At 39.2% G+C, this 17554-nt stretch overlaps 1 protein-coding gene across 3 annotated transcripts in view; it reads right to left on the minus strand.

Moving 5' to 3' along the window:
- acsl6 (acyl-CoA synthetase long chain family member 6) overlaps positions 1–17554 on the minus strand; it is a 49803-nt gene that overhangs the window by 25908 nt on the left and 6341 nt on the right. For 2 of the 3 annotated variants that reach the window (XM_032534559.1, XM_032534558.1), the window contains 8 exons: positions 8856–9076; positions 7206–7320; positions 6615–6679; positions 5448–5549; positions 4874–4973; positions 4335–4513; positions 2430–2462; positions 1720–1771 (listed from right to left, as the gene is read on the minus strand). In XM_032534559.1, the coding sequence (XP_032390450.1) occupies positions 1720–1771; positions 2430–2462; positions 4335–4513; positions 4874–4973; positions 5448–5549; positions 6615–6679; positions 7206–7320; positions 8856–9076 (867 nt within the window). Of the gene's footprint in view, positions 1–1719; positions 1772–2429; positions 2463–4334; positions 4514–4873; positions 4974–5447; positions 5550–6614; positions 6680–7205; positions 7321–8855; positions 9077–16996; positions 17111–17554 lie in introns of those variants that run through there. The other variant, XM_032534560.1, reaches the window with a different exon arrangement.

The following is a 17554-nucleotide window of genomic DNA, read 5'->3' on the forward strand; positions in this document are numbered from 1 at the left end:
CTTTTTCAATATAATACATAACACTCTAAATTATTGTTTCTAAATTAATTAATGTAATCCAATAAAATATTTAAATTTGGGAATGTTGATTGTCTCTCTGTATGTTCCTTTGCCTCTAAAATCTATAAATACATGGTCAATAATTACTTTACTTACCAGACTGTATTTCAAAGCCATGTGTCACCATTATTTCAAGTATAAAATTACAAATCTGTTACAGTATGTCACAATTTAAAACAGCTCTTTTGCCGTGAAAAAAGAAAATCCTTAAATCACATGTTTTTTTTGAAGGTTTGGCAACTCCTACAACAGACTAAAAGTAACATTTTTCTCCCCAGTTGCTGTAATGCCATTACATTGCTCAGTTCTTTCTACACACAAATTAGTGGTTGTAAAGCAATGACTCTTAAATAAAGTGTTCCTCTTTCCAGATGTATTGTCTGACTGCCAATGCAGTAAACAAGCCAAAAAAATGTTGCAACAAAGACGGAGGGAATTCTCGGGAAATGGAAAGTGACGTTTGAAAACTTTAACCCCATGTTGGAGTGTTTGCATATCTCTGTGAAAGCCAACAGGTGGCAGCGTTTTCAAAGGACTCTAGAGCTGTAGCTGGTGTATGACCTGCATTTGATCCCTTGTCTGTTAATTATGGGATAAAAGACCTCCCAAAAACAGTGTTGCTTCCTCACTACCCTGAATGTGTTGTCATCTGGCATTTCAGGACAACAAGGAGTATGTGTGTATGTATATTTAGAGTAAATGGTTGTCCTCCCGTATCGCCTTCAAGTAGGGTAATAGTTACATATCTAGATCCAAAAGTGATCATACTCAACGGCAAAAATGACCGTATACGGAATTTCAGACAGAAGTTTGACATATCGAACAACATTCTTATAAATTTAATTACCTCTTCTGATTAACAAGAGACCCCCGATCTTCTATGCTTTAAATCAATTACAGTGTTCATTGCTGTGTAGTCCTGGACATTTAGCTTCAACACAAGAGTCTTCTTAACAAAAAAAGTATGGCCTACATATTAGGGTTGTGCCGATGGATGATATGATCACTGCATCGTGATGGTTGACCAGCATCACAATGGAGAGCCACTATCGTGATGCCATGCTCCCAAAGATGTCAACGTGGAACGCTATCACACTTTACTTTATCCCCTAATTGGACTAACTTTGTGGATACCACTGTGTGCATGCATATATAAGTAAGTCTGATGACAATGTTTTGTAGGATTTATGAATGTACATTTGCAATATTAGGCTAATATACAAGGGTGCTACTTTATGTGTGAGCTAATATTGCGCATCTGTTCATGTGCAGAGTTTTGTTTGTGCTTTGAAAGTGTTCATTCAGTGCAAATAAAACCGAGATTGTAGTTTCATCTCAGTAATGATGGTATATTAGGTTATTACTGTCGCTCTGTTAAAGACAAACGTTCTACTGTACTGTCGTTACGCTGATCACGGAGATCTGATTGCGTCTAGACTTTACAGCACCGTAGTTAAGTGAAAGTAGGTCAAGTTGTAATTTACTGGCCCTTCCTGCGGCAGCATGTAATACTGTCTATTTACAGAGGGTATTTAAATGTATGTCTGATCGTTTCTATGTTAACTGTTAGCCCATAGTAGTGGAACAAAATGTGAGGTTCCAAACACAGCAGCAAACACAAATAATGCATGTTATTTACACAATTTACAAACTCCCTACCTGTAGTTCCACTGGTGAAACAAACAATGGACAGGTCATCTGGCAACGGTGGCTGAGGAGACAGAATGGTCAGAGCGTCAGATTTCAATGTAACTTATAATGAGATGAACTTCTACATCTTACAGCTTTCTTGATAGCAACCTGCACAAAAACTTGTCAAATAGATTAAGGAATGTTGCATGTTTACACACTGTAGAGTTATTAGCTCTGGCCCCTTTCTCTGCCATCGTACCAACAGTAGGACATCCAGAGTCAATGTGTAAATTTCCAAAAAGCTGTCATCAAAACTTTCTTTTAAGTGCATTCAATGCACTCACTATTTGAAGTTATTCTCTCCCTTATTTTCAACTGAGAGTAAATCCTCGCTTAGTTGGCCAATACCAAGTAGCCAGCTTTCAGCAACACAGTATCATGTATTTCATATACATGTTTGAGTCTACAGCCATGCTAATGGCTCTGAGAGGCTGCACTCAGGCACAGTGCTGCTTTGAGCTAAATACTAAGAAGTAAGTAAGTCTAGAATATTTAGAAGTACTAAGACGTTTAGAAAGTAGTATGTTCACCTTCTTAGTTTAGCCTGTTGGGATGCAAATACTGTCCTAATTTGCATTAAGAATAGAATATGATGACAGACTGCTTGCATTTCTAAACATGTTGTACAGTGCATCTGTCCCTGTTTGCAGTTGAATCTTGAATTAGCTAGTACTTACTATAGGTTTTCTGTGATGCTCTTTTCCCAGAGCCTATAAGAAAAACAACATCAAAATAATTATTAGTAGTAGACTTGACACCTTTTAATACATACATGACAATACAATTATGTTATCAGACATATATTTAGTGTTATATTCCATGCCTCTTTGAATAGTGAGTGTCTTCAGAATTCTATCAGTAAACTTTCTTAACCAATGACAGAGGCCAAAAATGTGTTGATGGAAATCAAACATGCTCAAAAAGCCATCTCTACAATCCTGCTGCATTTGTGTACGCTTTGTTGTTGTGATTGTAAGTCATTGTTAAGCAGCATTTGCATTAAGTCCTCTCCTTTATTTTAATCCACCTGATAAACCAGATGAGCTGGCTGTCTATCACACTGGCACAGTCAAAACACGTCCATTAAAGTTGGTCATCACAGAAAAATGAAAGATATGTATATATGTAATTGCCAGCTACTTCTTTGTACTGAATATGGTTTGGTTACAACGTAACCTTGGTTCACTGAGTGAAGAGACTATCTAGCACTCCAGGGAAAGGCCGCTTGGATACCGTTCCAATCAATGTAAATCAGTGAACCCTTGCACATCTGACCCTTTTATGCCCAAGCATGGCCCTGATTGGTGTGTCTTAAAGGGTTATCCCTGTCAACTGACGCTGTGGGTCAGTCCCCAGTACATAAGGAATATGTAACTCTGTGGAGAGATTATCTACATAGACAGCAGGAGTTCAGACAGAAACGCTTTACTCTGACTCTACAACTACAACTAACAAACTTACAACCTACAAATGGTCAAGATTTAGACCGGACAAACAGAGAGACGAACTGACAAAGGACAGAGAAAGAGCAGGTGTAGAAATACACAGACCAATTAACAGAGGGCCTGGACAAGACCAACAAAACAATAATTGGGAACAGATGAGAGCACAATCGGAGGGAAACTAACAAGACAGGAAGTGCAGATCATGTAAGGGGATGGGAGAAGAAAAAGATACAAAACAGACAGGTAACCACAGAACACATGGGAAAAAGCAACAAGCACAAAACACAACACAATAAACAAAATGGCCACCAGAGTGCCACAAAGGCAGTCAGTCACAGCAGGATCCTGTCAAGTAATTTGCATCTAACCTAAACTGGCCTTTGAGATGACACTGCTGTGATCTGCTGGACCAGTTTCACATGTCCGTTTACTGTGATTGTGCTAATGAAGCAGATACAGGCATGTAAAGAGAAGTGGGTTTACTGTAAATGCCCACATCAGACTGAGAGGCATAACAACACAATGGTAAATTCTTTTGCACTGTGTGATTTTGTTCTCGGGAAATGCCACATTTTCCAGATTCTGTAGCACCATAGAGGAGTAGATAAAGATCTCTTCTAACATGGCAAACAAATGACTTATCTTCAAACATCAGTTTGTTTTGACTGGTTGTTGTTTTGTCTGGCTGTTCAGATTGTCTATGAAACTTCTGTGTAGTAACATAGCCCAACCTGGCACAGATTTTATTAGAACTAATTAGCTAATCTATGATTATCAATGAATAAACTTCCAATCATTGATACTTTGCTTATTATCAACAAATTAGACCAAAGATGTTGGCCTGATATAGCTTAATCCTCTGTGCCATAAACCCACATGGTTGTACAGAGAGATCAAAACAATACAAGGAGCCATCTGTTGTACTGGGCAACACGTTCTTTTATAAGAATATAAAACACATTTTGTTTGTATTTAGATGAAGCTAGAGTGCAGCAAACCTTAAATATATCTGATTAATGTAAAACTGACATGCATAAAAAAAGGGCACCAGAATATGGATAGTCAAATTACTATTTCTTATCTACAGTAAATATCAATCAAGTGCAAGTACCAATAGTCTGGTCCTGCATGTCATACCTCTACTTCCTGTATGGCCTGCACGTGGACGCCACAGCTCTTTCCATGCTCAACGAGGGCGGACTCAAAGTCATCCATCAGGATAATTCTTCGCAGACCCGGAGTCTCCTTGCGCTCAACATTTTCTAGAAGCACCTCAGCTTTCTCTACTTTGTCACAGATGACTGTGGAGATGTCAGCTGAAGTAGCACAAGCACACAAGAGCACATGCACCCTTGTGTGAATATCAACACAATAAAGAACCAAAAGGAACAAATCAAAACCAAAAAGACACATTTTTTTAAATGACCGGCTTCATGTAGTTCTACTTGAACATAGGGTCAGTTCCAGCAAATACAACAGAAAGTTAGTTTTATAAGGCTTACTTGCTGCACCTTTAACATCTTAACTCAAAACTTAGCAGAGCTAAAAGAATTATCACTTCTGAATACTGTTGCATGTGTGTGTGTGTGTGTGTGTATGTATGTGTTATGTGTATGTTAGCATGGCTGCCAGTTAGTATTTGTACATATGAGTAGTATGTATGTGTGTGTTCTTACCAGTGTTAATGATGAACCGTATGGCGTCTGGGCCCAGTGTGTCATAAAGAGGAACCACCACCATGGAATAGGTGTAGCAAGCTAGCTCTGAAATGATCCACTAAAATCACACACAAAGGGGTCAAAGGTCAGGGGTTATTAGGGTTCATTCATATTACTTGTAAATCAAAACATATTTGTGCTCCTATATTTATGTTAGCCTACATTTATGTTCTAAATATGTAACAATATATTTACTTTTTCATACTAATATTGTTTAAAGCCAATAGATTTTTCTCCTCGATTTTTTTTTCCATTTGTCAAAACAGAAAAGGTTGTTCTGTAAAAACGAGAGAGGATCTCTATGTGAAGATACTAACAGAAGTGTGTACAGTTGATGAGTGAGCTTGTGTTTATATTTGTGGCCTGTGTGAATGAAACAGTCTGTAAAATGGTTTACGTGCACTTGTCTGAGCCAATAGGTGATACAGGGAAGCAAAGAGACCGTGAGAAACGGAGTCGAAGAAACAGAGCGAGAGAGACAGCATGAAAAGCTAGGAAACAACCTGAGATTGAGACAAAGCGTGAGAGTCACCTCTGGCCTGTTCTGGGAGAACACTCCAATGAACTGGCTGGGGTTGGGCTGGCAGCCCTGGTGCAGAAGGCCTGAACCCAGATGCTCCGCCCGGGCTGTCACCTGTGGAGAGGGAAGAAGAGCAGCTGATTGGACCAGGTGGAACTTAAATGCTGAGCTGGTCTTCAAGTCTTCTTTTAACAATACACATATTTTCACATCTTGCTTTTTAATTTTTGGGTAAACAGTTAAAAAACAGGAATGCTCGTAAGTGTCAGATGTTTGGGATTAGTTTAAAACTATTATTAACTATTTAGCTAAATGAAGGGACTATCTTGCGATACATGATGTCATTGATAAACGTTGAGGATTGTGTGATTCACTTTTCATATGGCTTTTGGCATTGCTTAACTAGGGTGATTTCAACATCACTGGTGAAATGAAACTGCCCTTCAACCATTTATCAAAAGATGTGATCTTTGACAGTTATATGATAACACTGTAACGCCAGTGTGGCTGGATAATGATCTGACAACACGACATGTCAACTAGACAGGATTCTTTTTTATTTCTCAATAAGTTACTTTTTCCAGTAACTGCACCTACCTCCTATACCTCCATTCCTCATTGCCACATTTTTTTGCCATGTGCTTTCTTGTTTGTTTTTTTATCTATATTTAGCTGTGTTTGCAGACTGCAGTTCAGTGGACCTCCATGTCAGTGCCAGCGTTGGTTGCTGGGCAGATTTGTTGCAACAAAGCCTCTGTGGTGCAGGTGCACAGGTTGCAACCTACACCTGAGTGTCACCTTACACATACTTAAATGGACTTCATATGGTCGGATTATAGCTCATCAAATCTCATTACAAAGCTGGTGATATGTGATAATTTTTGACATTTCAGTGATGTGTCCTTCACAGGAAATGCTATATATGAATATTATATATATTTTTTTTACTATAAGAAAGACATTTGATAATGTCTGCCAAAATAAGATTAAAAACGATTTTAAGATTCATAACTGCAAAAGCAATGTAAATTCCGCTTTATTACTACGATATATATTTTTTTGTAGCATTTGTCTGTGGTAGTTTCTGCATGCTAGACATCTCTTTAAGATTTCACTCTCAGTACCCATTGCACCTGTCATTGTTACAAGGAGATAAGATGTCCCCTGAATGGCACTAACCTCTTTGTAGGATATCCATTTGTAAGGCTGGTTAGGTAGCCGCGAGCCTAAGCAAGGTCCATCACCTGTTGAACAAATAGAACACCAAAGTGGTGTTGGAATATTATAATATAATATAATATGTAAACTTATTATTTTCCTGGACAAAGCATTACACTTCAAAAGATGGTGGTCAGTGTAAACAGATCAGGGTCAAACAAAACCAATGAAACTATGAAATCTTCTTGTGTGTTTTCTTGGTAGGGAGTACAATTCTTCACTGGAGAGCAGGGGTGGTTGGAGTGCTAATAGGTGAGAATATTTCTGCATTAGGAGTCAGTCACTTAGTCACTTATACTCCATGTGAGGCCTGACAATGTTATTGTTAGATTAGTTTTACCACCACCATGAGAGATATGATTGGATTTTTTAGTAAAAATGTGAAAAAAAAGTTTTGTTTGTCACATGTTTATGTATTTATGTGCTTATACTGTAGATCAAATAAATGTACATTCGATTTATAATATGGACAGATTACCCAGAAGAGGATGAAAGAAATGTAAGAAACATAAACATCCAGAAAATGATTTTCCTCCATAACATCCTACCCACCAGATATATGAAGGCCTCTCTGGAAGACCTCGTACATGGTCCTGGCATCGTCATGGTAATGTGTCAGTAGCTTGGAGCTGTCACCCATCATGGACCTGCGACCTCCATCTTCATGCTGTTGCAAAAAGAAAAAAAAAGAGAGAGAGAGAGACAGAGAAACAGTGTGACACCATAAAGGTCAGTACCAAAATGAAAAACTAAATTTGCCAATAAACAAAACCCAAATCAGATCTAACTGTGCTCCATCATGAAGACAATGTTAAATAGATACAAAAGCCTGAGGCAGAGTAAGAAGAAAATTGTTTTCCTTGTTCTCTGAATGATAATCCATCTCTTTTGTCAGCTCACAACTGCAAATAAAAATAGCTGAGCTTACTCTGTTTCGTTGTCTGGTGTATCCATTGCTGACGCAACACTGGGTGATTACTGAGTTCATTCACATAAAGAAAAAGAATGCTTGAGGCAAAGTCCTTTTTTTTTGGAAATGAGTCATTTTAGGTTGAAAAAGATTAAGGAGCCTAGCATAAAATAAAACTCATGAGTGTGAGTGCTTGTCAGACACACAGGCATCTCAATCTGTTTCATCACATTCTTCAAAGACCTTCTCAGGTTTCCAAGAAAAGAAAACCTCAGAGCCACAAAAAGCATTTAAAAGGACTTTTACATTACATTGACTACAAATGCTGACGGCCTCACCTGTCAGTGAGAAGGAACAGGGTTGTGGTGTGTGTGTGTGAGTGTGTGTGTGTTTGGTGTAGTCAGGATGTTGGTTAAACCAGGACGAAGTGGAATTGAGTGCACGTGTTTAGATGAATGGTGTTCAGCTTGTCGCGCCAGTGCATGGAGCTGGAGTAGTGGAGGTCTGCTGAGATCCACTGGATGACGCCTTTCGCAACATCTAAGTAGACCTCCGCTGCTCCACGCACTGACGCCAAGGAGGGAAATCAAACACCTTTTCATCTAAATACACTGCCCACACAAAGATGACACAGAGCTGGTTTGGAATTGGAAAAGTAGCCCTTTAACAACAAGTAAAGATTATACATTAACGTAAAACCACACAAAACAGGATAAACACCACAGCTGGCTCAGCATTAGTGAGGTCAGTGTTCACATTAAGTTAATACTGCATCACCTTCTTGTGACCGTCACTTTCTTACACACATAAGGTGTGTGTATTTATGTTATATTTGAAATTGTCTTGTGTCTTTATCTTTTGCGTTTGTGCAGTGGTCTTTACTCAAAGTATGAAAGTATAGAATCAAATGCAGAGGAAATAACCATGGTGTCGGCAGGTCTATTTCTGGCTGTTGTCCCAACGAGCTCCACCATTCAGATGGTTAGTGCCATGCGTACGTAGCATGACAGATTAACCCAGGGAATAAAAACAAAACACATTCTGTTCTGCTTGTGAAGCATATCGCTGTGAGTGCATGATAACAATTGAATGAGTGTATGTGTAATTAAACTAAAACTGGAAAAGTGTGGGGCAAAAAAATAAAGAGTTTTGAGAAATCAGGTGCAAATTATCCACTTGGGTGTGCAAATAGGTGTGAAGCATTTCAAGACTATTGACAGCATTTGTGAACGAGACCCTAATATACCTATACAGACATTTGCATACATATTTGCATGTGTGGTCCATCTTACCGGCACCTCCTCAGACTGGTGCAGCAGGCTGCAGGGTGGCTTGATGGGTCGGGGTCTGGTTGCAAACCAGTACGCCAGCACGGCAGTCAGAGCACCGATCCCCACCAGTGTGGAGGTCGGCAGGGAGCGAAAAAACTGTCCCAGCTCATCCATCTCCGGTATCCTCAGGCCGCTCATCATTTCCTGGGCCTGCATCTTCTCCATCAGGGTGGAACTCAGCTCTGTATGATAGAAAGCATGATCTTTAACTTATGATTTCGAAAATTATTTTGGCCCTTTTTTGTGTACAGTAGTAGTATTGTTATGACAGCCAAAATCTTTTTCTTTTTTTCCTGTAAGCCCTGCTGTAAGGCAGTGGTCGCTAGTGGCCATAGTACTTGTGATCAAAACACCTAGTATAAGACCGTGAGAGACCTGTAAGGTCCCAAAACACAGGATTTTAAACTTGGCACTGGAATTTGTGTATAAGAAGAAGCTAAGAGTAAAACCTTTACAGAAGAAAAAGGGTCTCCTGGGAGTACTACTTAGGGGGGCTGGTTATTAAACCCAAACCACAAACCTTTTTTCTAATCTTAACGAGTCGTTTTGGTGCCTAAACCTAACTGTCACATTGCCGTTTCACAATCACCTTTTTATGGCTAAACAACCTCATGACTGTCACAGTGACCTATACCTTTTACGTGGCTAACTGTCATGTGACTGGTCGCCCCTTGTGTCGTAATTTTGTAAGATAACATTAATATCATAAATTGTTGTGCATAAGTTTTGATATGATGCCATATGAACCCGTTCATGAGAATGTGGTTGACTATTTCTAAAATTTTAACGTTTTAATTCAATTCAGAAGGGGTTATAAATCAATATCTGGTGGAATAAGTGTGATTTTCAAACACAGCTTTTATGCATCTTGGCATGATCAGTCAAGACCTAAACAAAAAGCTATTAAGCTAAATGAGGTATTTAAATAATAGCTTTAAAGTCTGTGAAACAGCTGTTAGACATAGAAATAAAAAAATGTAATAGTAAATAGAAATAATCTGAAAATACATAAAGTAAGATTATTTTTCCAGGGACTGATTTCTTTATGTATTAAAATATGCAAGCTGACGATATGTAAACCTACATAAAGCAACTAAGTCTAGACAGTTTCCATTTTGTCTGACCTGCATATTTTTGTTGTGCAGGAGGAAACCCACACGTGCAATCTCACTGCAGCGCATTCTCATAAGCCTAAATCTCCACACAGTATTTTCAAAGCAGGTTTCATTTTGGGGGTTAAAAAAAGGTGCAGACTCAGACATTTCCACACACACACACACCAAACTAGACCCTCCTACATGTTTCTCAGGTTTAGGTTTAAACCACTTTGAGCCAGTCTTGGATTTGTGTTTTACACATGAGACCTCACCACTCCAACTAATTTATGGTTGTAAAAAAATGCAAGCACGGCGCGCGCACGCACGCACAAACGCACGCACGCATACAGTGTGAGAGGCATACTTTATCCGAGGGGGAGGCTCGCTGCAAAGCTGACTGGAGGATTTCCTCCTCTCTCACGGGAAATGAATCAGACAGCACCACCTGACGGAACCAATGGGGTCGGGGCACTGCTGCAGCTCACAGCCAATCAGAATCACTTCTTCCCTGCTCTCTCTCTCTCTCTCTCTCTCTCTCTCTCTCTCTTTCCCTCACAAACACATGCACACAACCACAACAGACAGTGAGGCTGATAAATATAAATATCTGAGGCCGTGGGAACATTGACTTCCTTCTTCACATGTTAATGTTTTGTAGAGGCATTGTTTTCTTTACTCCTACTTTACTAAAGGGAAGCTGAATCATATGAACCTGCATTAAGGTGAAGTCTGGTTCCAGGAAGCCAGATGCATGACTTTCAAATCCCCAAAAATGTGATGCAAGGCCAACATAAGAGAAAAGTTAAGTCTTTTTGTCTTTCGAGATCCAATAAAGGTGACGTATAAATGTGTTATAACAACGATGATGTAAAAAGCCAGGGTTTTTGAAATACCAAGGTCATGAGTCTAGGTTATCATCTACCAGACATCAAAAGTAAAGTCTAATTTCTTTACAATTATTATTTGAGATGTTAACCTTTTATTTATTTAGTTGAAATCTAAAATTCGGTGCTGACAATGCTCCTTTGACTGAAACATTGTGATTCTTTTTACATCATAAGAGCCTCTTCCATTCTTTTTTTATAGGTGTGCGGGCAATTGTTCAATGAAAAAAGCCTGTTGTTTTTAGATATACGCACCTGACTCTGAATTTTCATAAACCTGGATTCAAGAGTGCAAACCCTCTCACAATTATTAGACCTAACATGAAAGTATAATTGAAAGCCCTTTCTGCATTGCCAGGAAATAAATTATGGTGGGGAAATAATGAAACATATACATTATCCATGAAATGTTAGTTTTGAGTTTTAGAATTGAAACTCCCCTCAGGGAGCTAAAAATGCCAGATTCCTGTAAAAATTGTAGCAGACATGACCACATTGAGTTTAAAGAAATACTAAATCAGCCTGTAAACTATTCACAAAGTCAGTTTTAAATAGGAGAATCCAAACCCCCTCTACTGGGTAACCCCTCTGCGGCGATTTGATTTCGCCCTAAAGATGGGTCTGGAAACTTTTCAATTTTGCGGGAACCAATCACAAACTGGCTTATCTACCTGGCGGGTTTAACACCATGACGATAGAGAAGTGACCAAGCAGCTTCTTATTTAGTGGCCACCGAACACCTCCGAAGCACAGCAACCCGTTAATGCCGCTGTCGCTTCTATGTCACCTGGATCCTTGGTTTGATTGGTTGAAGGACTTTCCAATTGCGTACAGATTCATTTGAACTTTGCCCGTTGGTCACTTCTCTTGTGCAGAGAAAATACAGAGCAGACTCCCCAGACCAACGTTCAAGCTCAAATCTATTAAGCTTGGCTTGGTCTGGTGATAGCCAGACTACAAACCCCCTTCAAGTTACTAAAACCCCTTAAATCCCCATTAAAATGAGATGTCCTCTGTGTCTTCTATGGTTGCTAATGCACTGGTTGTTAATTGTTAACAGCTGACTACAAAACAAAGAAAACTGGTCAACTTGAAATTACATTGGAAAAGTGAGTTATAACTGTTTTACGATATGTTAACACTCCTTAAAGAACTATGTGACAACTTTGCTTCCTGTACAGAACTACAATTGCGTGCCAGTGTAGTATAAATTATGTCAGAGTATGTACTTTAGATAGGTCTAAAGTTCAGTTAAATATTTTGTTACATCCTGAAGGATTAGAGAAAAAGAGAAAATGCATTTGAAGTTTAAAGTCAGAATTTTCAAATTCTTCAAAAACATTTTTTCACACGTGGCACTAAACCTCTTCTGTAGACAACCACAAAACTTGTGTAAAAAAAAAAGTAAGTACGAAAATGGTATACGTTTTGCAGCCAGCACATCAGCAGTCATCTATACTTATTTGTAAAGCAGCGCTGACATGTGGCATCACATTTACACATGGTAGTATAGCTATTACTTATCTTCTTCACTACTTTAATTCAAGTCAGAAGCACAGTACCTTTAACTGCTCTATTGTATTATTCCCTGACGCTAATTTCCCAAACTTCTACTTGGACTCAAATCCTTTTATTTCAACGAAACTCATGTTTCTATTCAGACCAAAACTATCACCTGTAACGGAAAAACCACAGCATAATATATGCCTCTAATGTGACGACTGGTATCGTGCCTTTAACACCACAGGCCTCTCTGCTTCTCTTTATTTTTTACTGCAGTCCTCTGATAGTTCCTCTTTTTCTGTCCCCGTTTTGTCTGCAGTTCCAGTAATGTTGATGGTTAATTAGAGAAGTTATGGGAAATGTTGAGTGTTATAGCAAATAACACAAACCACCTGATGATGTGTCTGAACGAAACAACACTTTTGTGTCAAAGTCAATGTAATTCTGGGATAAAATGTTCTGCACTTTTGAGTAGAGTCGCCCACTGTGCGCAGCTGGAGTCTGTCCCAGAGTTAGACTTAATTACAGGCACAGCTTCATTTGTTTGGAATGTATTTTCTTGACAGAACATCTAGAAAGTAACGATAGAAATGTCAAACATGGAAATAAGTTAGTAAATCAAACATGTATTTGATCATTTTAAATTAATAGTTTAAGATTTTGGGCTTATTCGCTTTTCTTTCAAGAGTTAAATCTGATTTAATTTGATATCGAGCCTGTGGGTTAAATATAGATCTGAAGTCGGTATAAGGTTAGCCTAGCTTAAAAAAGGGGTAACTGCTAGCCTGGCTCTGCCTAAAGTTAAAAAATAAGCCCACCATAACTCTAAACCTCACTTTAGCTCACTTTATTTAAGTCATACAAAAACTAACATACACTTTATAAAGTACACTTTATTTTCCACATTACAGGACCTACATATCCTACATCTCGTATTGTTCCATATTACAGTGCAACTGATGTACTATCTGAGCAGTTCTGACAGGAAGATCAATGACAAAGCACCAGCCAGGCAGGCAGCACAACATACACACAGACAAGATCATTTCCATGGCGGTTTCGTGCCAACAGGGCATAAACAGCTGAACCGTGTTATAATAACAAAGGGACAAACCTCCCAGCTATCAGACAGAGGCCAATATCAACAAAACAAATCCACCAGGTTGACCTCCTCAAAGCCAGTAACCTGAACTGTTGTTCAACTGTGGAGTGACTGTGGACTTCATTTCACAAGTGGCCTGATTATAAATACTGGATGAACTGCCTGATAATGACTGCATTTAGTCATTACGATGATCACTTCTTAGAAGGTGATTTTTAGGGTTATATGTTTTAGAGAAATATATTGAGTCATTGAGTTTTAATACCAAAAGGTCATACTTCTTCTTAGATTAAAGCCAACTTGCCAAACACATTTTTTCACACTGGCATATCCAACATGATCACCACTCATCTATACTTAGTAATATTCTGTTTGATTTTACCATTATTATTACTGTCTTGTAAGTTGACTTTGAGGGTCCACAAATGCGCCCATAAATAAAATGTATTATTATTACATGCAGATATTCTTACAGAAATACATTGATTAACTAATAACGAAAGGATGCTACAATATACGTCATAATATCTCCGATACACCTGGTGTGATTGGGATGAAACCTTACATTATAAGTAAAGTTAAAAAAAAAATTAAACAATAACCACTACATCATTGGTCCAAATTGTGATTAAAATTGAAGACACTGAGTATGTTGTTATTGACATGACAGACAGTATACCTATTTACATGTTTTGTCTGTTTTTTGGCCTGCCTGCATGGCTGATTGATTTTGTAATCCCGGTAAACTCCAAATGTTCTATATAAACATCAAAATATTCCCCCAGTGATGCATCACTGGGGGCTGCTTTGATGACATACGTGTAACATAGCTCAATGCATGTGCTTTGCGTTATGTTCCAAAGGCTGATGTGGCTTAGTTGCAGTGGTGACAAAGCCACAGTGGATTAGTGTTTGAAAAGAGAGGCAGAGGAGGGGAAACAGCACTAAATATAGACACACTCCATAACCTACTGACACCACTGTGCAGGAATAGAGGAGGCCAGATTTGCCTTAACTCAACCTCACTAGAGTAAAAGAAAAGTCTTTGTTGACATTTCATTTGTTGAATAAAAAAAAAAAAACACACACAAACAAGCTTGTTGATCTAGATTGTACAGTATCAGTAACACTAGAATGCTACTGATGTTTGTTGTACAGAGTATCCTGCTGATTTATAAAGTACCATTCATAGATCTCATTTTTTGTTGCCCATCCCTGGAAAGCATTTGTGTGGTTGCAACACACATATTTTGGAAACTTTCAAAGTGTGTGAGCTGCGGTGGTCCTGGGACATCAATATCAGTAAATAATCCACATCTGCTGACTCATAATTAAACACCCGGCCCCTGTTTGTAAAGTAACAAGCGCTGACGTTGAGTCTGCAGGGATGACATAGTATGGGCATGCAAGCACCAAACATCCTCCTGCCATAAAATAGCCAGACAGCTGCAGGAGACTCACAGCCTGCCAAACACATAATTGGCCTCCAGGAGATGCAAACATCTAACTGCCTGTTATTGACTCACTCTATCTTTTTTCTGCTCTGGTCTGCATTTTCCTATTTGACTGCCAATAATAAACGTCTGTTTTCTGCAGAATCTAACCTTCTCTGATTGAATGCCAACCTCTGTTAATTCACTGAAACCTCAACAGAAAACTTCATTGAAAATGTTTCCTCCTAAAAAGTGATGTCAGACAGGGTTGAGTGCTGGGTGGAAGGCGAGAACAGGTCTTAAGAATCAATTAGCCCTCAAAGAAACACAGTGGCCGTGTCCAATTTCAGGGGCTGACTCATTTGAAGTATATGTCTCTTACCGAAAAAAGTCACAGTGGCACAAAAAGTCTGTCAGATTCAAGAGGCTCCTTGAAGATATGCAGTCATCTTTTTCCCTAACGTGGATGAAGTTGAAATGTTATCTTATTATCACGGCTATCTTAGATACAGTGTCATTTGCACAGCTGTTTCCACCTTTTCCACACTACAGCCTATGGTTCTGTTTGCTATCCAACTCTCTGTCCCATAGTAACCTGTCCTATAGTAACCTAAATCACCCACCCCGGGGACACTCTCGGTCTTAAAGTCCGTCCCCGTTGCCTTCCACAAAGATTGTTGCTTCAGCTGATGTGACAGAAGAACAGCAGGTCAGCAATAACATTGCCCTTTATAAGCTTGTGAACTCAAAAACCTCTCTGTTTAATGTGTCAAATGTCACCACACCAAAAATTTAGTTAATCTTCATTGTGTATCTAGTGGAAATTCTGCGGCATTTATCTTTTTAAATGAAGATGTGTTGTTCTGCTAAAGGATTGTTGATGTGGACACAATCTGCAGTCCTGAACTTTACAGGACCATCCGTCTAACCACAGAACACTTAAAAAAGGATGCACACATCTGTTAAATTGAAGTTTTGGATATAGACCTCAGTCCTTCAGTGTAATCTAGCATTGCAACTACAAAGCAGTTATAAAGGTTTGATGGAAGACAAAGCCGTAAACGTGCACATGGAAGACAACAGAGCTATCTGCATGACAACTGAGTAAACTCCATCCGCTGATGAAGAAGCTTGTAAGCGGGCTAACTCTAACCCTTTGTAAAACTGTAATATAAATGTTAACTCTCTCCACTGAATGATGAATTTCAATCATCAACCACTAATGTTACTTTCCAGTTTGTGTTAGCATGCAAAGGTCTGACAGCTTCAGTTGTCTCTTCATATCTATTAACTGAAGCTTTAGTTTTTATAAGATCCTTTTTGTCGATATTTTCCTGGGATTTTACTTCAATTACATCATCTGTCAATCTGAAATTACTTTTAGGATCCTAAAGCTTATCAGCTCACTGCTTACCCGCACAAGGAAATATACTAAAGTGTAAAATCTCTATCAAATCATTTAATTTAACTCTAGCTTTTGACTTGAACATGAATTACAAGGAGCAAAAGCCAATTTCCAGCTGTATCCAGTAGCCTGTCTCCGCCCTCCTACGTACTTTCACTAAATTTTAATTTTCCTTCAGTACTACGTCTGGGTTTGCGGTATATTCTTGGCTTTTCTCCTGTCAGATCTTTACTGCTCCAATCAGCGAACAGAGGGAGTGGCTGAGAACATTGACGTTGAGGTCACGCGCTAGCCGTAATGGCGGCGGAGAAAGTGAAAACATTCAGTCCGTTGTGGCAACGTAGCTGAATATCCTGAAGCTAAAGCCAGAGCAAGAACAATCTTTGCTGAATTTTGTTGGTGGCCCTACTCCCAACAGGGTTTGCAAAAAGTTTGATTTTCCAGCTTGTGGTGAAGAGGTGGCTAAGGCGAACGCTAGCAATGCTAAGCTTACGTCACGACCAAACGTTAGTGATTGGTTGAGGCAGATCCAGAGTGGCTCTGGGCAGAAACTATAAGCTCTGTCCAGAGCCACTGTGAACTTCAACAGAGCACCTGCCTTTAAGGAAGTTAACGCTTGTCAATGGAGAATGGCCAAATGTACGAGAGTCTGGTAGGACCAGGCTAGAATCCACTCGCATGAAGGATAATTGTGCTCCAGAAGTGGATATATTTAAGGAAGGATGTGGCTGATTTCACACATGTTACATTCCCACAACTGGTTCATCTAAAGTCCCTCTGAATCTGCTCCCCTGAGGACTTGTGATAGGGTGTTGAGTTATTAAGTCCATTTAAACAATGTGAGGAAAACTAGTACCACTATGGATTTTTAGCAATAAACCTCTGTTTCTTCAATGGTTGTTTAATGCACCAGCTCCTAATCGATACTTTAATGTCACCTATTCATGACGATACATGCTCTTCCTTTCCCAGGAAGATTTGACTTAGAAAGATTTAGGTGCAGCGTTAGTGGTCCAAGCTCTGTGGGGATGAGGGCTTGTGAATGGGCCAGCACCATATCCTGTGATCTCTTAAGCTTAAAGTCAAGTAAACGCAGCTCTTCTTCCTTCAGCCCCGCCTCATCGGCCCATCTGAGGGCCATCACCAATGATTAGAGTCCAGTGTGGGGAGATCACAGCCTGTTAGCACAGAGGCAGATGGCCAGTAGTAACCTCACAACCACACTCTATTTAAAGA

The sequence above is a fragment of the Etheostoma spectabile genome, chromosome 13 (genome assembly GCF_008692095.1).
Source record: "Etheostoma spectabile isolate EspeVRDwgs_2016 chromosome 13, UIUC_Espe_1.0, whole genome shotgun sequence".
NCBI lineage: Eukaryota > Metazoa > Chordata > Actinopteri > Perciformes > Percidae > Etheostoma > Etheostoma spectabile.